The sequence below is a fragment of the Myiozetetes cayanensis genome, unplaced genomic scaffold (genome assembly GCF_022539395.1).
Source record: "Myiozetetes cayanensis isolate MyiCay16 unplaced genomic scaffold, myiCay2020 scf10, whole genome shotgun sequence".
Taxonomy (NCBI): domain Eukaryota; kingdom Metazoa; phylum Chordata; class Aves; order Passeriformes; family Tyrannidae; genus Myiozetetes; species Myiozetetes cayanensis.
The window spans coordinates 26,937,358-26,965,203 of NW_026086605.1; the positions used below are offsets into that span (position 1 = coordinate 26,937,358).

The following is a 27,846-nucleotide window of genomic DNA, read 5'->3' on the forward strand; positions in this document are numbered from 1 at the left end:
ATAACAAGTTGCAGTTACTAAGAATATTGGCACTGCTGTAACCATAGACAACACTAAATATTCCTGTGTAAGGTTAGCCTCTCTTTTTTCTTTATTTTTCAGATAACTCTCCAGTGTTTGGCTCATTTTATTTAAGGAGATTTTTGTTCTTTACTTTTGATTGAGACTTCACCTTTCACTCACCAACCTAAAATTGAGAGCTCAAACTCAGGTTTTAGCTTTGCATCCCTTTTCATCATGAGTCTGTAACATTATACTTAATTCATTGCTTCATTTTTAATATTTCATGCAAAACTAGTGCCAATGCAGCATTAATGTTGTAGAATTAAGTACTTAAAATAGGTCAGTCAGACAGGTTGAACACTCATCCCTTCCTTGTCTGCCTTATGCGTACACAGAAAATGATCTCACTAGTGTGGAATACCAATAGTCAAACAATGTATAATGTAGTGCAATTGGAATATATCACGGGCTACATCTATTTCACTTTGCTTTCATTAAGATCCTTCTGTTATGGACATTCCACTAGTAGAGGAAAATGAATTTTGTTCATCTTTGTTTCAATCAGAATTATCGAACGGTTCTCCCCAAGAGAGAATCACTGTCAAAACTATGAAATGCTTTTGCCAGCGTTAAGTCAGCTTGCTCTGATTCCAGTTTGAAATGGGAATCTGTGCAATTAACCTTGACTCTGTCCTTTCTGTAAACGATAACAGATACAAACTTCCTCTTCTGATCTGTGAACCTTTTAAAAGGGAAATTCTACCCAGACAGAAAAAAGTCTTGGGAAGGAAAGTCAGTGTCTAATAAAAGTAGCTGAGAATTAGAATGAAACATGGTATTTTATGTGAAGTAATCCATATGTTCTTAAAGATGTTGAAATATAATTATCTTAGATGGTTTTATCTATTTCATGTATTTCCAAAGACTTCATTCCTTTAGAGGTTAATAAGTTTATATTCCACTTTATCATGTTAATCACTGAAATAGAAGAGGCAATATCTTCTTGGTTACAGAAAGAACAAGGGTCTTGACTTACGCAAGGTCAAAGAAGAAATTTGTGAACTGTGTCTTGAAGCATTTCAGCTGTTTTGTTCTGCTTTAGCACAAGCTACAGCATATGGCAGAGAATCTGTACAGTAGGCTTTTGCAAGTGAAAGAACAGAAAACTGAATGTCTGATGCTGAGGCAATCACAGATTTTGTGGAACAGGCAGGCTTTTTTTATTCTCTTCATGAATTAAATTTAGAATGCTGTATATAGTTCAGTACTTGTCACACATAAATCTTAAGTATATTGAGAAATATGCTTTAACAGCTCTCTTGCCTTTTAACTTGTGGGGATCCACATTTTACTGGAAATCTGGATGTTGTGTATGAGGTTTCCATGTAGGCCTCCTCCATTGTTGTATATGGGACTTTGAGGGTGCAGGACACAAACTGGAGTTTAAGTGTCAGATGATACTATTGAGGTTCACTTCAGAAGTGAGGTTCTGGCTCTGCAGGGCATTCCAGTACCACGTGGCATTCTGAGGAAAGGCATTGGCAGAGAACGAAGGGAAATGCGAAAAGCATGGCAGTGAGGTCACAGCAGAGGTCACAGTGCCCACTTTGCTGCACCTGCGTGGCTCAGTTTTTGCATGCCGACAAAAAAACCCCAAACCCTCCATGCATTCTGTCTTGTAAATTTTTTTTGTGTAAAAAGAAAAGCTGTTTTTATGTTCTGTCCATTAGGCCAGGCTTCCTCTGTTAACTCATCTATGGCAGGGATCAAGAAATAGGTGAAGAACATTATCTTTAAATTTTCATAGAATTACTTTCATAAAGTTTTCCTTGACATTTATCAGTGGGAGAAAGCACATGGAAAGCTATTGGTTTTCATAAATACCAATTACAAGATACAGGGCTTTCCATATTTATTTTATAGCATGTTGTTACTTGACAGAAATGCAGTGGGTCCTGTTAAGGGAATGGAGCGAGGAAGGTAAGGGGATGCTGAATGCTGTTAGGATTTATGCTTCTGGGGCTGGGAGTAAAAACTTCAGCGTAAGAACTAATCTGGACATTTATTCATTTTTAGGGTTTATTTTTTACCAAAGGTTAAGTAATGCACTTGTATGGTAAATGTCATAATTTCTCAGTTGGAATAGTCAGTAATTATTCTCTCTCATGCTTTTGACCATATTGAAATTTTATTCAATAGCCATTGAAATAAAAAGGGGGAAAGTTACTATTTTTGTTATCATTTTGCGTAGGCCACATATACAATGCTGTTCTTCATATTTGAAATCTCTTTCAAAGATATTTCAACTTAAAATACACAGTAGAGCTTATGTGATTATGGCTGGTAATGATATTGTGGATTTAGGTCCTAACAAAGCCTAAAATAATCTGTTTTAATTAACTAAATTATTTTTGTCTCAGTAATATGATTAGAAATAAACTCAAAGATCTTGTACCAGCATTCTTCTTTTTATTATAAAGTCACAAAGAAGAGGCAAATTTTGGCTTCTATACACAAAAAAAACCCTAAAAAACAACAACAACAACAACAAAACCCCCTACCATATACTTTAGAAATAACAATCATAAGAAGAATGTGAGGAAATGTGTGAGATAAGCTTAGAAAATTTTGTAGCAGGGTGGAAAATAGGAAAGTATCAATAGCATAAATGACACTGGGCTAGACATGTGACAGGACACACAGTGAATAGGGACTTTTCTATGGGAACCCATTCCAATGAACTTTCAGCAGGCTCTGTGTCCCATGTGAGTTTGTCTTGTCTTTATTTTCTGAGAGGACTTTTCTTTCCATAATTTTTATTAAACAAATAGTCTGCATCTAAACAGTTTACTGTGTTACCTTTTAGCACTGTGGTCGTATTTATGTTGGTATAGGTTGTGTGTATTTTGTAATTTGAATGCTTGATGGAATTCACGTTCTGTAGTCTTAATCCTCAAATGGATTATCCAGGAATATCCATGGCAATTTATATTTTGGTTTCTAGCAGAAATATTTTCTTGGCTGCTCATTAAATGAGGAATCGTCTCCCAAGAGAATTTAATTCAATAGACTGTAATTGAGGTGATGTACTTCACAAGGAATACATGAATATATGTGAACAAGGGGAGAGTAACAATTTCAGTCACGCTTTAGATTACCTCGGAAAATTAGTTTCAGTATGTAAAAAATGTGTCTGCACAAGTTGATGCACATCTTGAGCCAAGGAGAAGGAATTTGCAATTCTTCTCTTTTCTACACTTTGAATTTCTGCAGCTTTCTGCTGTGTGAGAGCCAGAGTGCTTTGCAGTACTTAGCCATGGGTATCTGCCTGATTCAGGCCCTCTTCAGTGCTCCTTGGCTAGAGAGGATCTCACCTGTGCTACGTGTGTTTAGCACAGCTGAAACCTCACACGAGTGAGGTTAAATCAAGGCAACCATGAGGAGACCTTCAAAGTTTGCAGAGGAAAGCAGATTGCATTGCTGTCAATAAGAAGGTGATTTTTAAATAAAGCCCATGTGGAAGATTAGAGAATGGAAAAATGCTTAACTGATTGTATTTAAAGAGGTTGGAGGCAAAGAATGGTGGAGTTCAATACATAAATAAAGATTTAAAGGATATAAAAAATGAACAAAGGTGTCTAAGAAATGGTATGCAGTTAATCAATAAGTACTGCTTTAAATATGCACTGTACAAAGTAAACAAAAAGGAAAGAAAGTATCGATCAGCATATGTTGAAAGCTAGTGACAGAGACTAATCTGACTACACAATAGACTTAAATCTTCACATAGTTGTTTGAGCAAGATAATATTGTCTGGTCTCCAAACTGTTTTTATCTATGTAAGACTTATTCTAAAGCATCTTTAACAAGACAGTGATCGCTATTCAGGACTGAAAAAGAGCATAGCTGCATCAAACTTAACATTTCTCAAAAAAAAAACCTAGCGAAAGAAAAAAAGTAAAGTATTTAATGAGGTCTTACACTGAAAGAAAAGCAAAATTAAGCCTGTTTGCATGCCTTACTTAAAATAGTTTCTTTTAATAAATAGATTTTTTTTTTAATTATATGGAATGTTAAAGTGAAATTAAAGTTCATAATGACGTATGTTTTAGTTGTTGGCTTAAACAATAGGTGCTGAAATCAGTATTCGGGCAGTATAGGTTAACAATTGCTGAACTGAAGAATTCCTTAATTATTTCCAGTGTGCCTCACCTCAGCATATGAATTTAAAGTTTGTAGGATTAGTCCTTTGTGTGTTACAGTGGAAATTGAAGGTGGGTGACTGTGTTTACACAAGCTAGTAAAACAAACCAAACCAACCAAACAAACAAAAAAGAAATTAAAACCCAAAACGTTTACTTCGTGTCCAGTGAGGATTTACTGTTTTATACATACCAATGAGGAATGGGGCCTAAAGGTGTACTGAAATCAGTTTTACTGCAATGTGAACAGGATTTCCTCTTTAATTACAACCTTTCCAGTTATATTTTAGACAGATGAAAAGTCTATTTGTTTCTTTTTATTTTTAAGACAGCATAGTAAAACTACAACCTGTAAAATTTCAAATTTAAATGAGGGGGAAATGACAACAGAAGCTGAGGACATTGCATCTTAGAAATGGCTTCTATATCATTATGATGTTCATCGGGTGAGCAAGTAGAGAATTATAAGATAAAGATTTAGTCCTTGCAATTTTATTTTTAATAGCTTACAAAAAAGGACTGAGACTTACAGGAGACAAATGATTGTATTTAGGACTCCAAATCTTCAGTAACAGCACCGTGATATACTTTCTTAAGAAATTATAATACCGATTAGGATACTGTACATGGTCTTCAGTCATGATAACACCAGATAGTATTTGACTGATGTTCCTACTAGGTATAGTTTGTGGGTTTTTTTAGTATTTGCCTAGATTCATCTTGGTGTTGTCATACAATATTTGTCATGAACCTGAGACTTACAAACTTGGAGTTACTGCCACCTACTTGACTTAGGGTGTCATATAGATGGGTGGATCTGCATTGAAGATCTCTAACCTAGAAAGGAAGTGTAGGTTTGTCAGTGTACAGTGCTTGTACTGTGCTTTGAGAATCCTACATGTTGACTTTCCACCTGAAATACGTGAATGAAAATACTGGTTTGTATGCTGCATGCTTGGAGAAACTGATCTTAAAAAATAACAATGTGTTTAGTGTGTTAGCACTTTGAACTTGAAAAGTAATTGAAATAAGAATAAAAAAAATAAAACACTTAAGGAGCTGTTAATGAATTGAGTTTGTGAATCTCCAGTTACTTATCAGCTTCTTTCTGATGAGTTAGTGTTTCCTTATTTTCTTAGCTTTTTTTTTTTTTTTTTAACTTTCATTCTGTTCCTGTTTTAAAATTAACTGAAATATTATGAGTTTTATAAAGGAAATTTGTTTCTTAAAACATAGACTCCTATCAAAGCAATATCTGGTGCATTGTAGCAAAGTACTCATTGGATCCTGTCCAAGTTAATTGCATTAATTTTTTTACTGCCTTATGTCGTACATAAACTTCAAGTACAGGGAATGACGTGGGAATAAGGCATTGTAATCACCACTAAAAAAAAAATCCGTATATTTTTGGGGTAGCTAAAAAAGAACTTGGGCTCTTGTGGGACATTGCAAGAGTTCTGATGGTCCTTTCCTTCACCCAGAAAAATTTTGGTTGTAGGGCTCTTTATCCTATTAATGGTAGAATCTTTTGTTTAAAAAGCTGAAAAATGGCATGTAGGGCAGAAAAAATATTAAACTGTCCTGATTTTCATTATTTTTATCTCTCAGTGTGTACTGGAGGCATTTCCTAAAACTTCTCTAGGAGGCCACAACTCTATGAACCTTATCTAGATGAGAGGTTCAGAGAAGCATCCATTCTGTTGAGGAACCGGCTGACCCAGACCTCCAAGCCTCTCGCGTCTGTCGATCATTAGCGAAAACACGATGTGCTGAAATCCGCTTTTCGCAAGTGCTGTTTTCTGATGCTTTCATAACTCTCACTTTTGCTGTTCACAGAGAGCGAGGACGTGTACCAGCGCCAGGTGCTGTCTATTTCCTGCATCGTCTTTGGCATAGTCGTAGTGGGCATGCTTTGTGCAGCGTTCTACTTCAAAACAAAGTAAGAGCCTTCGTCTGCCGTGGTCGTTCTTTAGCTCCGGTCCCTTTTACGGCTTTACAGTTCTTCAGTTTCTCCCCTCCTTTTGAAGCTGTTGTTATCTCTGGTCAGGACCAGAACTGTTCCCCATGGCGAAGTCCCCCCAAAAAGTAAACACAAGCAGTATGTGTTGGTTTTTTTCTATTTTCTGGTATCAGGAGATAATAGATTGTGTCATTTCCCGTTCTTTTTTTTTTAAACAAAAAGTAAGTGTGTGTCTTTTGCTATCAGTGCAATAATCACTTTCCTTCCTTGAAAATGACAGTTTAAACATAACATCTCCCTTTTGCATTTCCTATCGTATCTCTAAAAGTCCCAATTATTCTGTATGCTGAGAACAAAAGTAAAGTTAGAAATGCAGAAAGAAACAAGCTCTCTGCAGATATTTGCAATCTGTAGCTAATAGTTGTAAACTGTTGATGTGAATGCATGAGTACCTGTAATATAGAATCACCAAGTGTGGTGAAATAATCTGTACTAAACTATTTTCAAGAGAAATACTTTTCACTCTATTCTTTTATCTTCCCAACTGAACATTATTTTATAATATTTATTGTTCTGTGTGTAATTTGAGTTGCAAAAACCTCTTAGCAATTACATGACCTGCTTGTCAATGCCACTATATCTATAAGTATGTTCTATATGGTTGTCATCCTTCATTCCTATTCCAGCTGGAGCTAAGGAGAGAACACATATCAATGTAAAAAGTATCTCAATGAGGCTAGTTAGGGTAGCTGAGCATCAAAAATGTGGAAGTTTGCACTATTTAAAAGTCTGGATGCTTATCTGAATTCCCCTTTCTAGAATTTATTTTAATGGCTAGGAAATCTGATGAGGACTGCTTTTTATTTAAAATAAATTACAATTGATATTTCTATCAGGAAGAAAAAAAAAGGAACAAAAAAAAAGAAGTAGTTGGAAAAGTCACCAGGTCTTTTTCCCCCCTTTTTCTTCCCCTCAGACTGCAGGGGTATTCATGTGTGACTTGAGTGAATATTTGAGTGGTTCATGTTTTTTTGCTGAAGACTCCTACCTGTTCTGATGTCTTGGGAGATTTTGTTTAATTGTTTTTTGGACATCCAGTATGACAGTGATGCTAGCTTGGAAGGGCAGGCAGGCAGGACAGTTCCTCTCTGCAGACTCCTTCATTGTAGTGTAATTTGTAAGCAGAGACAGCCTTTTTTGTACTGCATTAGAAATGTCATTATGCATTTTAGATCTGCAGAAGAAAGAGTGAAAGAGAATATACCTGGAAAGGCTTGGGAGTTTTGCTGAAAAAGAGAGATTCAGAAAAGGCAGAAGAGGATTGTCAGTAGGAAGAACATGCAGTCAGTGACTGAGCATACTGTGAATAAAATGTCCCTCTGTTATTCACTTATGCCTCCCTTGGCTTTTCACTGTTGTAGGGAGTGGTGCAGAGCTGGGCTGGAACAGCCTTCAAGATGCCATGACTTTGATTAGGTGATGAGGAGAGCTATGTCTGAAAATAATGAGTGGAAATAGCACTTCAAAGATGAACTCACAGGACAATAGTGCGTCATAACTCAGGAGGAGGTGGGGGTGTTGGTTTGGGATTTTATCTGCATTATAAATGTAATAGTTGAGAGGTACTAGGAAGAGCTGAAGTGTGCTTATGTCAGATTCTGGGAACTGAATTTTGAAGAGTTATGAGAAGAGCTCCTCTGGTTCAGTCAGGAGGTCTTACACAATGTGTGAGTAGAGTAATGGTGAGATACTAATCAATCCCTAATGCTCTGGCTGTGGCTCCATCTAGCACTGTCCAAAAAAGTAAGAGTGTCTAGACTGGGTCTCATAGAGGCCATGTAAAATAGTATTGTAAATATGACATTGACCAGTATCTTAAGGCTGTAAAACCCAACAAATTTGAAGTGCCTCAATGTTTATCATGTGTTAGCTTTTAGTCAGCAGATATTTGGGAGCTTCTTTCTCATGTATATGTATCCTGACTATGCCTGAATGCATTCCTCCTGCATGGGGGATAATCCTTGGGTTTCATTTGATGCATTAAAAAAATGTATAAAATATTGCTAATAGATACAGAAATTTTGAATGGTGCACCTGTTAGGAAAAAAGGTGCCATGAAGGCACTGACCCACACTTTCTTAGTCTGACAATTTTGTAATACCATCTGCTAGAAACAGGCACTTCCCTATGCACCATTGAATTAAAAGTCCTTTAAAATAGAATCAATCTGAGGAAGTTTAGGACTATAATTAAACTCTATGCCCTTCCAATTATTCCTTTTAGGTTAATCAAGAAAGTGCTGGAAGTGTTAGCAACAGACGAAGAGCACAGAAATGGGCTGCCCTTTACAGCTTAGACTTTTATAAATGACTAGTGACTTTATATCTTGCTGAAGTAACAACACTTCATTGCCAAATAACTCTAAAGTAGAACACATAAGACCCATTTGTTTTGAAAACAAAAATTATAAAATAAATTTATAATCAGTGAGTAACTTTGAATTACTAATAGTTTCTAGTTTTATAGCTGTGCATCCTATAGTTTGGAAAAATTAATATGCAAAAACCTAATATTAATGTTAGGTTATGTGAACATAAAAGGAAATTAATGGTTAGATTGTTTTTCTCAGCAAGTTACCTTCAGGAATCTCAGTTGTAATCTTAATGACTGCAGCAGTGAAGCTGAATATTCCAGTTCACTTGCACATGTTTATATACATAGAAACAACTCTAAACCCAGATTTTCTAAGTAAATCCAAATTAGAACTCCCAAAATTGTTTTGTTATGTTCCTGATTAAATTCTAATATTTTTTATGTATTGGAAACATTCCCAAAGTCTGATGCTGTGATCATGTTTCACTATCATTGTTTATACCTTATATGAAGTCTCCACTCAAAACCCCTGGATGTTCCATAACCATTCTGAAGACTAACATGCATGTGGCTGGCTTTCCAGTGGGATGTATGAGGCTTATTTCCTCAGTTGTATGTAATTTAGCAGTTCAGAAAATAGTTACTCATACAAACTCTAAAGTAGCTTTTATGGATCTCCCCTGGAATTTTGTTAGAAGCTGAAGAGCTCACTTTGATATTTTACAAAATAAATTATTCCATTTCATTGGTTTCAAAAATTAGTAGACATTAGAAACATTTTAAAAGAGATGTTTCAGAAACAACTGACTAATGTAATTTGACATTATAATCCTTCAGATTATGTATCTATTTCGATTATTCCAATATTAACTTCAGAAGTTTTGGATAAGGAAGAATTTTGAAAGTTTTAAAAAGTTTTTTTGCTTGAGAAATTGTATCCTCACCCACCGCTGCTAGTAAATTTTACTAATTAAGAGTTCCTAGCTATACTCAAATTATGTCACTCATATTTGTACCATGTTTACAACGGTAATAGGATGTAAATAGAAAGCCTAAGAGATATGTATAGAGTCCAAGGTTTATTATAGTTTATGACCTGTATTTAGAAAATATGTTATAAAAAATACTTCTAAGCAGGTACTTACAGTTTGATGAATGGAAGCATTTGCTTACAGTATGACACTCTGAATCAAAGCCAAGGAACTCAAAGGCAGAGGAAATTCCATGTGTTTATTTTAATACATTAAAACCTGTATTATTAAAATTGAGTGTCTAAACTGGGATATTTTTCATCTCTTGCTTTCATATAGAGGGAACTTGTCCTTTCTCACAGGCTCCACCACTGACCACATAAGTAAATCATTTTCCTCTAGTTTCTTATGCTTTCCTGCAGTAGACACAGGTTCCACTGTGAAGAAGTTAAAATTACTTTTATTAATCATTCAGTGTCACATTCATTGGCCTGACTCACGTAAGATGCTATCAAACTTGACCATGTCACAAAGCTTTAGGCAGCCAAATCACCAGAAATTTTTCAAAATGTTGCTAAAGCTTTTTCGCTAAAATTTTGATTTCAGCATAGAAAGGCTGTATTTTTTGTTTCTTATTCCCTGAAATCACATCCTTCTGAAATTTGGCTCTGTACCCGTTGTTGTTCAAAAGCTGCTGGTGGCATAACAAAATGATGATGCTGCTGGCAAGTCCTTGACCTTGCTGGGTGGTTTTCAGGGCTGTTGTAGGTTCACTTCTGGAAATGCATTATCTGGGGAGAAAAAAGGAAGAAGGAAAGAAAGGAAAGAATTAAAGTGGTGTTGTGAAGTTTTTTCTCCTGATTGTTTAAAACTGATAGTCCAAGACAATGTAGCTTATCAAAAGCATATAAAAAGACCTTAAATATGTTTTGCTAACAGTTTTTGCCCAGCAGAGATACCTGTTTGCAGAAGATAAAAGTAATATTTAAAGTTTGCTGTCTCATATCCTCTATCACGTACAGAACTTAATAACTCAGTTTGTCAATACTGTGTGGCAGAAACAGAAAGTCTTTATTAACAGTGTAGTTATCTCCTGAATAATATAAGTGATTCATCCAGTGGTATTTCTAGCTCTGACATTGTGGATCGTAGTATAATATGTCAATAACACAGCCTCAGATGCCATAATGATCGGGTTTTTTCAAGGTTTAAGCATGTAAGCAAAAGCTGCTCTATATGAGATGGGTTATAGGTCAAGCCTAATCAGCTAGCAGAAATCTTTGATTCTTCATCAATTTTCATAGCCAACAGGGGCTAAGGCCTGTTTTATTTGCCAAAATCTTTTTTCCAAAACAGAGCAAAGTGCTTTTTTATTATTCAGACCTATTGCAAGCTATTGTTAAATATGTGATGGATGATCTTACAAAATTCTGCACTAAAACAACTAGCATGCTATTATGGTAATCTGAGAATAGAAGATATTTTAAAACAGAAGAGCTCTTTTTTTCCCCTCTCATAAGCCTTGCCAAAAAACAACCACTGCATTGAAATATAAGACATTAGTGAATCAGCTCAGCTGGCTCATCTAATACAGTGAAGTTTGGAACAAAGGGAACTGTGGCTATAAAAGTATTGTGGCTATAGTAGAAGATCAAGTTAACGCTTTCTTACATGAATTTTATTTCTGTCTGCAGGAAACAAACAAAGCAAATTCATGAACAGCTGAAAGAAACACAGAATAGGAAAACCTACAGCCTAAATGCTTCCAGCATGATGGCAAAGTCGGAGTGTATGGCACAAAGCCAAGTCCAGCTGCAAAATGTAAGTAATGCTGCCAGCTACAGCACTTAATAGCCTGGCTGAGTTCCTGCTGCTGATGGCAGCACATCCTCATGCTGCTATTAGCATCTGAGCAATGGGAACAAGAATTCTCACCTCTTTCATAAAATGTTTTCTATCAGGCCTGTTAATGGAAAGCGGGATTTTTTTCTAAAGTTGTTTCAATGTATCCTGGTACATTTCGTTCATGTAGTAGACTTTGCTGAGCTTTCCACTGCATCTAGCAATGGAAATTACTGTTACATTTTCCATCGATGCTGTAGCTCATATATGGTGTTTACAGGTGAAGTGCAGTCCTTGATCTTAAGTGATGTCAGATCTTCCAGTAATTAATGAACCTGCATGAAAAAATGTAGAGATTTGTCACAGTTAATTCAGAGTAAATTTAAAATCTAGAACTGAATTTACACATGTAAACTAGTGCTCAAGGGAAGACCAAGCAGATGGTCTCATTTTTCTGGGTCTTTAGTTAAAGCGACTTTAGATTACAGAAAGAAATTAGTTTGTTCAAACTAAATCTGAAATTTATTTATTCATTTTCTGTATGTAGCTATATGTAAGTTAATACAGTCTCACAATCATGAAATGCATAAAGCATATTTGAAATAAGGAACTTGAAGATAACTGATTTATTTTAGCCCTGGATGCAAGGTATTTTCCAGTAAATGTCATCCTCTTCTCCCTTGGTTACACACTAAATTATTACTGTCTTACTTTGAACAAAGTCTTTGGAAGAACTGAGAAGGATCCTGGTAGCAATATAATAGGAAAATATAAAAGATGTGTTAAAGCCTTCCTAAATTATTAACTCCTTTTTTAAAAAAAAAAAAAAAAGTATCTTAGCATTGCTCAAAGGAATGACTACTTTATTTGCCAGATTCCATGAAAATAGCTTGAGTCTGGCAAAAGTGAGCTCTCATGCCCATGTAGCCAGTGATATCTCAGCTCCTAGTTTACATCCAGTTAAGTAAGATATAAGTATGAGCCCTTTTAATCAATTTATAGTAAGTAGAGCCTGTCTGCTGTGACAGAGAAGTTGTCAGAGCATTGCTTGTGTTCTCTTAAAGTTCTGTTTTGTAGGAACACCATTGTAGTGCTCCTGTATATACTCATGATATGCTTTGAGATTCAGGAAAAATATGAAATATGCTACTTCAAGAAGGAAGATGGCTTCACTCAACTGACATAATCACAGTTTAGGGAATCTTGCAATTTTTTGTTTCACTTTCAGTTCATTCAGTCATATATTATTTGTAGCCCCTAAAAAGAAAAAAAAAAAAAAAAGCTGTTGGGAGTGTTGTTAGGTTGTAATGATGACAACAGTAGGTAAAGTTCATGATCCTTTTTGTTCCATCATATAAAGGAAGCCTTGGATAACACTAAGAAAATGTTCTTTGCCTTTTTCTCACTGTAATTCAGTGCAATATTTTGTCAACCCATCATTTCCATGAACTGTTTGATGTCTTCTGGGCAGCTAACAAACACATCAACAACCTTTATTTCAGTCATTTTCTTTTGCCATAGCAATAGCCATAATGACTGAAGTAGCACTTCGTGGATTCTGGACATTAGGGATTGAAAGCCACCATTATATTTATTATTTTAATCCAAATTTGCTTTTCAGTTCTTAGTGCCGTTCAGACTGTCATTTTCAGTGCTGGTAATTAACACACCATTTTCTCGTTCTTGTGGCTGCTTGCAGGCAGCTGTTTCCTCCTTGCCATTAATGCATTCTCCCTTTGGGAACAAAGATACTAAGGAAGAAAAACAGAATGACCTTGTGCAGGATATAGCATAACAGTGCAGGATAATAATGGTTTCTATTGTTAGGAAGATTTTAGTGCAGGAATTCATGCAGGCAGCTCATGAAATATTTACAAAACCTGGCAGCTTGGAGGAGAAAAAAAGGGCAGGGGTATGGTGAGGCAGCAGAACAGGAACCTTGAAAAGGTATTTCACAGGAATGGCTGAGTGACTCCCCCTCGGAGACCAGAGATCTGCTCTGGGTGTATCTGCTGGGTGGGAAGAGGACCAGACAGCAGCGTGGGGCAGAGAGCTCTCCTGTGGCTCTGCTGCTCCCTTCTGCTGGTTGCAGCCTGGATGTGATCTCTCTGCCATTCCCATCTGCAGCTGCCACCACGTGGGTCTGGGAGAAAGCTTAGTTCTCTTCGTTTCCAGGAGCTAATAAATAAACTTTAATAAATTAGGACAGTTATTTTCTGGAGATTACTCCTCCAGTCTGGCATTTTGATTTATATAATCCTGGAAGCTGTTTCTTTTCCCACACCACGTGCTCCTCTTACAAGCAAGACAGTTTTCCCATTTATGTCACCTTTGTGTCTTTCCCTAGAAAATTCTCCTGCATTTTTCTCTTGTCTGTTTTGAACAGACCTGGTGATGCTTTCAGTTTTTTCACACAGCTCTTTCTTTTATAGAGACTACTTTAGTGTAGACCTGAGAATAGTTGCGTAAGGATCCTTATTCTTGATGACTATTCTGAAGGAGCCATCACCTTTTGACTCAGAGGTTGCTTTATTTAGTAAAGGATCCATCTATCTTTCCAAATGTTATGTTGTTCTAGAAAGAGTTTTAACTTATTTCCCAAGGCCCAGGGTATAGCAGAGAGTGTTTTAAGAGGTTTGTGGCTGTGAAGAACTTGACCAATCTCTTCTTCCCACACTCACATGCATTGTATCTCCTCCACTCCCTCCCTCTCCTCATTTGTGATCCTGAGAAGTGAAATAAAGGGTCAGATTTTGTCGGGACAGCTGTGTTCTATCTGAACTCCTGCTGCTCATCACTGGTAGTTCTGCTCAGTCTGTTTCTCTCCATAGCGATTTCATTACTTTGGTAGGCATACAAATCAGATGAAAAATACTGTGTACTATAATCAGGATTCATAATTAACTGTTGGAACACAGCTCCTAGGATTTCCTGAATCCACTTAAAGTCCAACACTTTTACCAAATATTCTGGGAGCAACACACTTAATTTCTTGATAGGTTGTTCTTGCTAGGTTTTCTAGCCTCTTGGATTTAGAGACTAATGCACTGGTAATCTTGCTGTAGTTCTTCAGCCAGGAAGAGATTGATGTGCCAGTTTTTAATTCAGGATCTTTGAGGTACACAGGAGATTCAGATTTATTTCACCTAATGCATGAAACCTAGGTCTTCCAAGTACTACGTACCCCTTCCCAAAGAGATTATACTCTGTTCAAGGAGATTTAAAGACTCTGCTCCAGAGGGCTGCAGCAAACAGTTTGATCTCCTCATAAGCAAAAGGAAGGAAATTGTCAATCTCAGCTGCCTTTCTCCCGCCTTAGAAAGACAAGAGCTCAGTGCACCCTCACACACCGTGAAGGGACAGGAGGAGGTGGGGTGGCTCCTGATTAGTACCTCCTTTTACCACCTTGAAGAGAGGGTTTCTTTAAATTCTCACAACTTGACAAATATGTTATGGGAGAGGGGGGAGGAAGGCAGCTGAAACCATACCATTCTTTTAGTGTTTCTGAGAATTGTCATGGCTGTTTAAAAGTGGCCTTTTTCACCTTTGTGGTTTTTAATACCTTCTCCCATGGTACCAAGTCTATCTATTAATTCCCCATCACTTTCTTTCTGAGATGGCTAATATGCTTTTCATGCTGTACTATGTGGTTTCACTTTTCACTTCACTTGTTTCTAATGGCATGCAGGTTTTTGGTATTCTTATAATGAGAATGCTCTTTGTATGTCTTGTTGCTTTTTGTTGATAGTAGTAGGAAATATATTATTTTTGGTCACTGTGATAAACTTGCAGCTGTTATATTGCATCATTATGTTGCAATTCTGTCGAGCATCAGATACACTTAAATCTTTTAAAGGATTACTCTGCTGTTTTACCTAAATTATGATTTGATTTATCCGTTGAGATTAAGAGCAAATTTCCCATTTCTATATCTCATGACTACTTAGGAAACACTGCCAGAATAGACAAACCTGAGTTTATTGTCCTCTGTCTAGAGATAGTGTTGGCAACAAAACATACAGAGCATATGGGAACAGCTGTAAGGATGTTAAATGTACCACCTGATGGGCTATTGTGCAAGGCCAGCCCATCCAGGAAAATCACTGGCTCTTTTTCTCCTTGAGGTGACCTCTCTGAATGTAATTTAAAACTGACCCCTCTGCCTTATCAGTTGTTTTTGAAATGGGATCCTCACATCACCTCTCTTGCAATGCCATATGACTTTCTGGACCTTTTATTATTACTATTTTGGAAAAATCATTGAGAGGGAAGAGCTAAATAAAACCAGAGTGGTTTGGTTTGCATAACACTAGGACAACAGTGTCAAGCTATTCTGTAGCATTTGAGTGGCATTTGTTATCCAAGAATCCTACATTTTAGAGGAAGGGGTACAAGGCATGGAGCAGAGGAATTATGTGCTCACAGTAATACAGTAGGTCAGTGGCAGAGGCTTCTTTCCTTGCTCAGGCTGCCTTCATGGATTCACTCAGCGTTAAGTAGCAAGGGGTAGAAATTTATTGTGAAAATATTCAGTAATTGTACATAATAGATGATTTTCTCCATGAAACCATGAAAAATTGAAAATTTGCAAAATAGTTTTTTTAAAAGCTATCATTATTCTTTAATTTATTTAGCCATATGCACCAGTGTTTTTCAGTAATTGCTCGAACAAGCACAAATAATTAACCAAGAAAACAATAAAACCATTTAAAAACCCGAATAATACAGATAAGCTTTCAGGGATGCTGGAAACAGCCCTTTGAAAGTGTTTTACAGCTTATTCTCCATCCTGGCTGAGTATTCAGCAGCTCACAACAGCCAGAGGTCTCCACAGAGCTCAGCCCAGGTGAGAATTGAGCTGTGGAAGCAGCAGGATGAGCTCTGCTGGGATATGTCTGGAGAATAATCCTATCCTATACTTTTGGGAGCACTGACTGATACTATTGTAAACTCTTCACAAAAATACAAAGGTATTTTTCTCCAGAAATGATCTTAGAGAAGGGATGTGGCACTTAAAATTAAGCTTAAGGGGGATAAACCCAACTGCATTTAAACCTATTAAAATGTACAAATAATGTGATACATCCAAACATGTTCAGTTATGTTGTTCAGATTCTCTGTATATTCACACTCTCGAACTGTGATTCGTATTTTCATTGTAATGAATGTTATGGCTGTTACAGTAACTGTGTAATAACTAGTGTATCTGAAAATGGCATAAATGTTTGGTTAGACACAAAAAATATCTTGAAAAAAATGTGCCTGAGTGGTTCTTGGTGTTGGACTTTCAGTACAATTTGCTAATCAGCATCAAAGCAGCTTCTAGGGTCCTGGTTTTCCTCAGTTGTGATGAGGAAAGACTCTGTGTACCACTGCTCCAGCCCACATCCACCTTAAACATGGATGTAGTAAAAGGCACAGCTTATCTCTCATTACTCTTCCTGATTCACTTCATACTCATGGTCTTATAAAGCATTCAGACCTTCAATTTTTTTTCATGAACAAACTGAAAAAAGGACAGAAGTAACTTGTTGGTACTAGCAGCTCATTCTTAACATAGCTCAAATTGATTTATTCAGGTCACAAATCAAAGCCAGTTTCATTTCTGCAGCTGGCAGGATAACTATTAAAGTTTAAAACCTTCACAGACATGAGTACCTTAAAAATCATACTTCTGTCTGAATATTTTATCTACAACATTTACAAGTGACAGCTAAGATCACGGTAACTGAAAGAAATGGGAGTGTAATTTGTTTCTTCTTATTACTTCAGTTGTGTTTACTTTATGTGTGCGGCAACATTTTGCATATTACCACTCTCATACCTTTGCCTTCATGTAAGCAGTGATTTTGGCCCCATTTATGTGGATATTTCAACAGAAAGAGGGAGAAGACCATTGGAGATAAGTTTGAAGATCTGTTACTTTATCTATAGAAATAAGTCATAAAAGGTCTGAGTAGATGGACTAAAAATACACGTAACCCATTTCTTAAAGAGAGTAATTTTGTATGACTTTTTAATCTCGCTTACGTCTGCAAAATTGTAGATAAGAATAAGTGGGAATCAGATAATTCTTTATTTTTAAGGAGTTATTTCTCTTTAGTTAGACAAAACCAATAATTATGAAGAACTGTATTTTGAAAGAATTCTTACCAACTTCTCCATGAATTTTTAGGCTATTGTATCATTCATTATATGGCATTTTTTACCACTGCAATTTTTTCTAATATTTTGGCTATTTTAGTTTTTATAAAATATGTAATCATGTAATAGCTTCCACAATACCAGTTTGTTGTAAAGATAACATGGGTATCTAGGTATATGGTAGTGAAAATACAATTTCAGTACAGAAAGGAAAGCAGACAAATTAGTTTTAGTGCAGGTCCTTGTAATGCAATGTAAAAAATCTGCAAAGTGATGTATTTTTAATACCTAAATGGAAATGTGGGTTAACCTCTCATATCTCTGAGATATTGCCCAGTAACCACTAACAACACGAATTCTTCTTACAAGCTCAAGTGCAGCTTTTTTCTATACTTTTATTGTCTGGCTCCATTAAGGATCAGAGATTCTCCTTTTTTTCTAAAATTCCAGTTGAATCACAAAGCAAGAAGAAAAAAGTCTGTTCTTGTTCATGTCTGGTGTCTGCTTTGCAGACCTCTGTGTCTCAGTATGTGCCCAGAGACTGCCCTATGCCTACACCTGTCACAGAAGAATTGTTTACACTGTTCTTACTAGCACAGATACTCCCAGGTGAAAAGTTTCAGACCTGTTCAGAAGAGATATATGGCTCTGCAGATAGGATTCAAATATTTTTCTTACTTATCTGATGACACAAATGCTGTTTGAGTTTGGTTTTCATAGTTGTACATGCTGATGAGTGCAGTGTTTGACTCAAATCACCAAAGGACCCAAGAAGTTGCTGACTGTCCTCCGAGATGTGTTTTGTGATCTCAGTCTGCATGGAGAAGCACAGAAACAGGCATTTATTCAAAGGGATCAGTGTTCCCTATCATTATGGGCAGATCAGTCCATAATTTTGCTGCTAATGCAGATATCAGTGTTTTGATGTGGAGAACGTAATGGGGATAATGAGTACTGGCGCTTTCTGCTGTGTAAACAGTACTGAATGAATGTATTACTTTCAATCCCTAATTTAGATTTAAAATTGCATTAGAGCATTTCTTACCCCATTCTACTATGAATTCAGATTGAATAGCATCAACAGTGTACTTTGTCTTTTGAGTATTAATTAATTTTATTCTCTCTGCTACAGTATTCAAAACCAGATAGGCATCCGGGGCCTATTCTGCACAAAGTTATGGAGTCTAGTTTTTCAGGCCCTCAGTCTTTCCCAGAGGCCTTGTCTCCTGACAGAGGAACCCAGCCCATCAAGCAACACAGGTGAGCAAATGGCTGTCTGGTGAGAGATTTGCTGGCTGCCGAGGGATGTCGTTGAGCTGGTGATACGTGTGCAGGATTGTTGTGCACTGGAAGTGGGTGAGGTGCTGACTGGTATGGTACCAGCAGAGCCTCAGCCCACTTATTAAGCAGATGTCCAAGCATTTTCATAGCTGCAGACATAAAAGGTAATAGCAGTGCTTACTGACTTCATCTGTGTTTTGTGAAAGTCCTGGAGGAAGCATTTAAAGACACCGTGGGAGCTGCAGACACAGACCAGTGAATGAAGCAGCTGTAGTATGAGAAACCATTAAAAACAAGACTTTCCTTATCGATGTTTGTGAAGTTAATGACTCATTTGCTGCAGAAGGACTTGGTTCCAAACTTCCAGCCTTTTCTACTATTTTTTAAAACAAATGATGCTTGAAATGAATAATGACTTATTTATGAAAACATGGTGGCCTTTGAAAACAAGTCTTAAAAATGTTTGGATGATTGTTTCTAAGAGGAAGAAAAAGAGGAATGTCACCCACCTCTGCATAGCATTCAGATTAGAATTCTCCTTACAGCACTTTTGGATGAGAAAGAGTGCAGGTGCTTCACTGCAGGACTAGAAACCAAGCTGGTGCCTGGTATAAGCAGTAATGTTGGTCAAGTGGCAATAGTAACATCTGGTCTGGTGCACACAGAGAGAGAAAAAAGGCTGCAAAAAAATGAGTCTGGTATTTATTCAGCTAGATATTCTGGAGGGGACTACTTATTTATTAAAAGGATAATTTTTTTAAATTACTGAAAAAAAAAATGTCTCATATTGCATAAGGTTATGATCTGGTTAGTATATGCTGCATTTTTCATTGCAGTGTCCCAGCCAGCTACATGTTCTTTTTCATTTGAATGAATAATTTGCTTAACCTACAAAGAGCAGCATGTGAGCCAGAAAGGGATATTTGGGTCCTATCTGCTTTTACCTTTCTTAAGCCTTTAATTTGACATGAAAAAATAATGCCAACTGTCATGTCAGATCCATTTCTTAGTCTTATTCATTATTACACAGAGATTTTCAAAATATGCATAATAATTTTATTTAACATAAATGAACTATGGGACTGTGGCCTAGAATGCTTTCCACAGAAGTTCTGAGAAGAATTTTATCACCATTTAGTCACAAGATGAAGCTTAGAAAAAGCACAATGACATTCCCTTACCTTTAATAGTGTGATGGCAATACCCAAGTTTGATATGTCTTTACTTTGGAACTAATTTAAGAAGTGGAATTACTAGTTAATTTATAAAAAAATCTTTTCTAGCTTTATAATTTAAGATTTATTATTCAAGGCCCTTCCTTTATAAAACATGCAACAGACTTGAACATCTAAGACTTATAAGACTGTCTTTAATATATGCACCATGTGACAGCTTGCTATTTTACTTTCAACAAAGTGTTCAGTGTGGACTAATGGTCAATGTGTGTTTACAGGGGTATGTTTTATCCTAAATATCCCCTCATTCCATTCCAAACCTGACATGAGCCTGGAAAAATTATAGCAGCTCTGCAGGTTCTCTCTTTTATGCTGTCATTAAATTACATTGTTGTTTTATTACTGCTTGCTACGAAAATATTTTGTTCTGCATCCAGACTCTCTTTTCTCTGCTGGTGTTTTCAAGGACACTAATGGTGGGTAAACACTTCTTAAAATCAGGAGCTGGCTGTTTCTAGTTCCTACAAGTAATACAGTTTTTGCCTGGAAGTAAGACTGTCAACATAGGGAATCACTTAGAGTTGCTGAAACATGACTGACAGAAATCACCTGATTTTTCACTCAGATTAGTAGATAACAGCAGTTTTCTATCTATCAGCCTCAACTGCATGCAAAAAATTAATGCAGAGGTTAAATTGAAAACTGAAATTTAATGTCCAAAAATATTTTCTCTATATTATTATTAGCCTCCTAAAATATTTTGCCTGTATTATGCACTGATATAACAGTAGAAGAATATTACATCATCTGCTTGCATATGTAAAATAACTCTTAGTACTGTCAGAATTCAAAATTAACAAGTGTGTTTAATCAGTAAACTTTCTGTAAAGTATACAATTTGCTCAAAAATGAATCTTTGATTATCTGTTGATTTAGGTAAGAAGAAAACCCATACTGTCTTATTTTCTAATAGATAGAAACAAATTAGAGTTTTGTCAATTATGGGGATTGAGTTGTGATCCCTCTGAATAGCAGTTTTCTTGGTAATTAGTCATCCTGACTTTCATTCATTGATTCAGTCATCATTGATTTTAGAGGGATTCATTTCAGAGAATAACATGATGAAAGCCAAATGCAGGTGCTTTCAGCCTGGAGCGGTTGTATTGTCTTACAAAAACGCCAAAATAGGATAAACTTACTCTAAAATTAAAAATAATTTGTGTTTTTATGAACTTTTAACACCACAAAAACCATGCTAATTTTTTTTTTCATTTGGTAAGGATTTTATCTTTATGCTTTCAATATAATTAATTCAGTTTAAAGAAAAGAGTAAAATAAACTTATTCTGTAAATAAGGCTATTGAATTTCAAAGAACAAGTAATGATAAACTAAAGCAACTAAGAATGAAAAGGCAGAGGAAGCCTGAAAAGAAGAAAGTGTAAGGAATATGGTATTTTCCCAAGGAAAGAACATAGTTTTCTGCAGAAATTTGCTAAAAGTAATGTCTAAAAGGAATAGGATCTATGGAAAGAAACAAACCATATCACAGAGGGCAAGAAGTCATTCTTGAACTGAACATTTTCAGGGATCATTGAGAGTTAAGAATTACTGGCAGTACTGAAAGCAATCAATTGTTCCTGCTGTGGAAAAAAAAAAAAAAAGTACTATAGAGGAAAAAGCAAAGCTGATGTTGGGACAAAAATAATATATGAAGCTGTTAGGGCAATCCTGAATCGATACATTTCACTTTTTGAAGTTAGAATGATTATTTGAGGACAGAGGCAGAATGGGAATAGAATCAAATGTATGAAAAGAGACATTACTAGAGTCAAAGTGGAAGTAAAATCTGGAAATCAAAGCTTTCAAGTCAAGTTGGTCTGGTTAATCCTGATCAAAGAAATCTGGAAGGAGAACCAGCTCATGAAATTTCAAGTCTAGTTTCAAAATCTGTAAAAATAGGAGCTGTAACATATGATGATGGTATATCAAGTGTCAAATATTTAGGAGTATGGAAAATGTATTGAAGTAACTGAGGGCCAGTTATGTTTAATAAGGCTAGTCAAGTCTTTAGGACAAGTGTGGAGGAAGCAGATTCTTGGGGTAGATATAAAAAAGTCCAAAAAAGATTTGCTAGTTTACCAGCAGCAGCTCCTGCAAGACATCATTGATGACTTTTTTTGCTTTTGGTGTAGGTGAGCTTGATCACTACACAACCTCAGTCACTTTTGTCACATGTGTCTAATGCATTTAATGGGAGAAAGCAGGGAGAGACAGAAAAACTCTAGTGGGGATACACAGAGGTGGTTAGGAGGGAGATAGTGAGGAGTTATGTTGAAAAGGTAAGTGCTGGGCTGAAGACGTTCACCAGCGGAGCACTAATGGAGCACTCAAGGAATTAGTTAATGCTGGGGGCCAACTTTGTTTAATGTTTTTGTGCCTGACTTTGGCACAAAAAAAGTTGGAACATACTGAAAAAATTAGCTCAGAAACAATGACTCAGACTCGTAAAGATTTAGATATAAGGAATGAATGGCATAACTTTAAAGGATGGCTAACAGAAATGGATTGAAGTTCAGCTGTACTAAATACAAGGTCAGGCGTTTGGGAACTAATAATAAGATTTAAGAAACAAATGAGTTAGAAAGGTTTCAGTATATACTACTTGGTTAGAGGATAACTAAGTCACAAAGTGAGAGGAAGTATTAATTACGGCATTTTCGTCAGAAAGTCAGAATGATTAATACCATTTGATCAGATAATGTTGTCACTTCATATCTATATGGCATGAGAATGCATCGCTATTATCTCACCTGGTTAAAATAGCCCCCTGATTATTATGGACTCAAATTGCATTCATGAGCTGGTATGAGGAGTCAGTGATCCATGTTCAATGGGAAGTGTTAGACTGACACTGTCTTGTGTCAGGGTTCTGTTCAGGAGACTGGAAAGAGTGTATTGCTGCTGCTTGTAAATACATCACAAAAAACATAACAAGGAGTTAAAGACCTATTAAGTGAAGGAGTAGGGTGGCACATGTGACAGTTTTATATTCGTCAGAAATAATTGTAAACTAAAAAGAAGTTTTAAAGTCTTCAGTATAGAACAACCTTCTGTGGTGGCTTCCTGAATATTGTTGTGGTTTTAGGATTGAGGTTGATCAATGCACTATGATGAAGTTATGGCAGATGATTAAACTCGGTGCCACTGAGGTACCTTGAATGCTCTGTTCTCTTTTCCTGTTGTATCTCTCACAAGGGTAGTGACCAGATGCAATAGGTAGCTTTGAAGGATTTATGTAGAGTTCCAAAGTCCAGACTTAGCCCCAACACATGCTGATCCTGAGTACAAGAATATGTAATGGAATCAACAATGCTTTCATTTCAGAAACCAGGAATAGATTTGTAGATATAGACTGGCTGCTGGAAAGCGTCTCTTTTTAGGTTTTTCATGTTCTTTTGGCAAATTTACATCTTAATGTGTTCATAATGTGATGTAAAATCAATTGTGTTTAGTAATTAACTAAAAAGTACTACAAGAAGATTCACAGAGTTACTGTAAAAACACTGCTGGTCTTCTCTTCATGAACACAGTTAACTGCACTCGGGAGCTGTGTATGTGCCTCGAGAAGAGAATACTCCACCTGTAGGAACAGACTTTGTTCCTACTCAGTTGCTCAATCTAAAAGAAAATTGTCACAGAAAGCAACTTGCAACAATGAATCCCAAGTTCTTAATTAACTGCATTTTTCAAACCATTAATTCATCAGAGTTATATTTTACCCTGGTTTATGCATCACTTGTGAACCAGTTCATGCATATTCTGATTTTTTTATTCTGGAGTAATTGATTAATAGATTTTAAGGACATGTCTGCTACAGCTTTATGTATTGGTCTATTTTATTGAATGGCTCAGTGATGTGGGCTGGTTTCTTTTACGCAGTTAGAGTGGAGTGCAGGGAGGAAGAGACCATAATGATGGCTAAAGAACAATAAATTTAATGAAGAAATCCAAAAGGCATTGTTTGCCTGAAAGGGAGTAAATCTTCATGTGAGCAATAGAGCAGAAGTCTGAGAAGGACTATATTAACATTTTTAGGGGAAGACGGTGCTGATGTTCAGATTAGTTTTGTGAAAAAGGAACAGCTTTGTTATGCTGGAGTTACCTTTCCACAGAACTTTTTACAGAAATTGTTACTGTCCTTGGTGCTTGAAGAAATGAGTTATCCTGCAGCTTACAGCTGTGCTGTCTGTGAGTATTTTCTGGTCCTTAGTGAATTCGTCTTGTCCATGCCCACAAATGATTTTCATTCATTTTTCCCCTCTCTCCTTTTTATTTTTTTTTTTTTTCCCCTGTCAGAAATGTTGAAAGTATAAGAACCTCCCACTGGCAACAAATTGGTTGCTTCAACGCTGTCAGTGCTGGAACTGCTGTGGTTGCAGGACAGTGTTGGCATGTGCCAGATCCCTTCGGTCTGACCAGCACACACACCTTGAACAGCCTGTAGCATCTAGTGCTCCACGGAGCAGTGAGAGTTTCAGTGCAAACTGAAGTCCAGATAAGTCATTTATCTGCATTTTGCTGCAGTTTATAGCTTTTACCTCAGGTATGCCTGTATGTGTTGAAATTAAGTCTATTACAAATGAGGAGCTTTTGTGAATTTGCACGTGCATATTATTAGATAGGAGGCTGTGTGCTCTCATCTAGGAAGGAGGATGCACAAGACCATCAAATCAACCACAATTATAAATTTAAAATTTCTAGTTTCAAATATTTGTAATCAGTCTAAAGTCTGATAAGTTAATCAGGTTTTTTACTTTTGTAAAACATTGATGAATATGCTTCAGTAAGTAAAAATCCCTGACTTTCATTATGCATCACAAGTTATTCATTCAGCTGCATCTTTTGAGATCCCCTGCTGTAATAATCTCAGACTCTCCTGAGCAGAATTGGTAAATTATTTTGTGATGTGGTGGTGTTACTTTACAGAAGATGAACTGTAAGTCGCAACTTGAACTCAGCCTTCAGAACTGAAAGGCCAGTATTTCATTTTTTTAAAAAGTTTTTTCACAGCCTCCTTAGTAGCAAAGGAAAAATCTATTGAAGGAAGGATCAAAAATCCTGGAGGGAATGCTATTGCTATGGATTATTGATCTTTTCAGTTAAAAAGCACTAGAAAAGTAAAGGTATGGAAGAAAACAGAGCCAAGACTATGATGGAACACTGCTAGCCTGAGCAATAGGATAAGAGATCATTGAATTTATTTCTTATTTTGACTATGGGCAGAAAAGATTGGTTTTAATGGAAATGTACACTCCAAGAGAATTTGTCCAAGATCCCACTAGGTAAAAAATACAAATTACTTTTAAGTTATATTACAATAGGAAAAAAAGAAGCAAACTTATCAAAAATCTTTTGCATTGCTGAATTTTATCAAAAGTTTGAATTATGCACATAGCCAAAACCAATGTCTTGTAAAAGGCGTCTACAAAACCTATCTTAAATTATCATTAAAGATGTCACATAATACTAGTTAACATGCATTTCTGAGACCCAGAAGATGCCAAGAAAAGTAGGAGTAGCTGGAAAATGAATAGCCAGTAACCATGCAGTACTGTGACCTGTTAACATTAAGAATAGACTATGCCTTGCCTTAATTATATGTTCTGATGGTTTTGCTTTAGTAAAAGCTAAATTTATGGTTCGTATAACAAAACTGTGGATTCTTTTAATTCCTGCATGAAATGAAAAAAAATTCTGAAACACCAGAGAAATGTTTACAGAAGCAGTTTTCTAAAATAAATAGAAAAATACTACTTGTTTTTATCAAATTCAAGTTTATATTAAATCACATAGAGTAACAATACAGTATTGATCAATGTATATAAACAGGAGAGCAATGTGTATTTAAAACAAGAATAAAACAGTATAGAAATCTTGTTCAAAGCGGAGGAAACTTGTCTTAGGTGGTTTCTTCAAGCTGCAGTTCATAAGCTTCATTTATATTCTTCACTTACACTTTTTTTCTCTCAATTTAATGTTATTATATCAGGAAGCAGCATCTTGTAGGCTGAGAGATGATATAATGGGCTCTCAGTTTCAGATCTGATTTTGAATTCAGCTGTGGGTGTGACAGAGCTGTGCTGTTTGTTTGTACTGTCTGAGGAGTCAACTCTATGTAGTGGGATTATGATATGAAGCATGGAAAAAAGAAGCATCCTTTATCAAGTGCAAGAAAACATTTATTATACTGGGCAATTATTTTCATTCTGAGAAGAGAGGTTATGTATTAAATATGGCATAAACAACAGCTAATGGTGCATTATAGTATTATATTTCCATGGGGAATTTCTACTGACATCATAGACCACCACAGCAAAGTTTATAAGAACAGTAATCCATGCATTATTAATCCTGAACCTTTACTTGCAGAATTTTATGCTGTTGTAGTGATAATTTTTACTGTACTCTTGGTGTTGTTCCTAGAAGTCTCTCTTCATGCTGCAGCCCAGGACAAAAAAGTGGGATGCTACATAGAAATGCCTTTCGGAGGACTCCTCCTTTGCCTCGGGGTAGGTTCAATGGAATTACAGGACCAGCATATCAGCAGCTAGAAGAGTCAAGGATCACAGACCAGGACACAATACCTTGTCACGGGTAAGTAACAGTATAACTGAAGTGAGCCGGTTTGTGAGTGGCTGCTGTTGGGAGGTTAATATGCTTTGCCATTATAGTCCTTCCAACTCTGTTGTAGTATACTGTGGATCCAGGGTTTATACTGCTGAAAGCAGAAGAATGTTTTCAGTATACTGGCTCTTTGAAGGTAATATGTTTTTATTTGGCTGGCTGCTTTTTTTAAAGCATTTCAGAGGCTGTAGTGTAAGGAATTAGAGCAAACTGTAATAGATTGCCAACATTACTTCTTATAACTTTTTTTTCTAGCAGTGCCATGATGTTCTAGTAATTGATGGATAGCGTTTTTTTCTTCCATCAATCAGCACTGGGCAAATAAGAGAATTCAGAAGTCAAACTTTCATGGGTTTTTTAATAAATGGGTGTACATTGTGAAGTTTGTTTTCTATAGACTGAAGACCAATCACTTCACACAGGTTTGTCTTTGAAAAGGCACAAAAAATTACACTATTTTTTTTCCTTTTTTAATTCAGTTTATTAGAACATTGACTGTGAACTCCAGCTGTACATAAGGTCTGAATTTCAGAAGTGCTCCTGAGCACCTACAGTTGCCTTTGAAGTCTTGCAATTGCTGAGATGTTTTGCATAATATTTACATATCCCTATAGATTTCCAAAGACTTTCTAAAATCATTACAAGCATATCATATATATAAAAGTAGGAGTGATATCTGGAATGGAATGAAAAACCCACCAGTTTCGTCTGTACACCTGTAAGTCACAGTGAGGAGTTACACTATGAGGAGGGAGCTGTAGGGTTTTGTGTCAAAACTGGCTTTGTGAAGTGCAGAACTGAGGTCACCCACGTGTTTAATTTTCCTTAGAGACCAAAGGAGTTATTATCACTAACCACTCTGATCTCTTGGGAAATGACAGCCACAAATGCTGACCCAGAATAAGCATCGTTGCATGTGTGTATGTGGTTGTCATCACACGTATAGGCACACATCCTCCAGTGCTGCCCTTGGCTCACTGTTTTGTAGCTGAATCTACCTAACAAAGCTAACCACAGTAATTAGGAAAGACAGACCAATGCAGGGCTTACCTGGGAAGGGGGAAAGAAAAGCCGGCAAAAGGTTTGGGTGTCTGGTGACTTTTTTAAATAAGTTGGACTCACACTTCTTTCATTGTTGCTGTTTGCTTCTTCTGAGAAAAAAAAAAATGTTTATTACCTCCTGCAGTAAATGTATTATTGTTCATTTGTA

General features: G+C 36.3%; 1 protein-coding gene across 1 annotated transcript in view; it reads left to right on the plus strand.

Moving 5' to 3' along the window:
- NRG3 (neuregulin 3) overlaps positions 1-27,846 on the plus strand; it is a 369,474-nt gene that overhangs the window by 334,357 nt on the left and 7,271 nt on the right. The window contains 4 exon segments of the mRNA XM_050305457.1: positions 6,042-6,144; positions 11,204-11,330; positions 18,628-18,755; positions 26,436-26,606. Of these exon segments, the coding sequence (XP_050161414.1) occupies positions 6,042-6,144; positions 11,204-11,330; positions 18,628-18,755; positions 26,436-26,606 (529 nt within the window).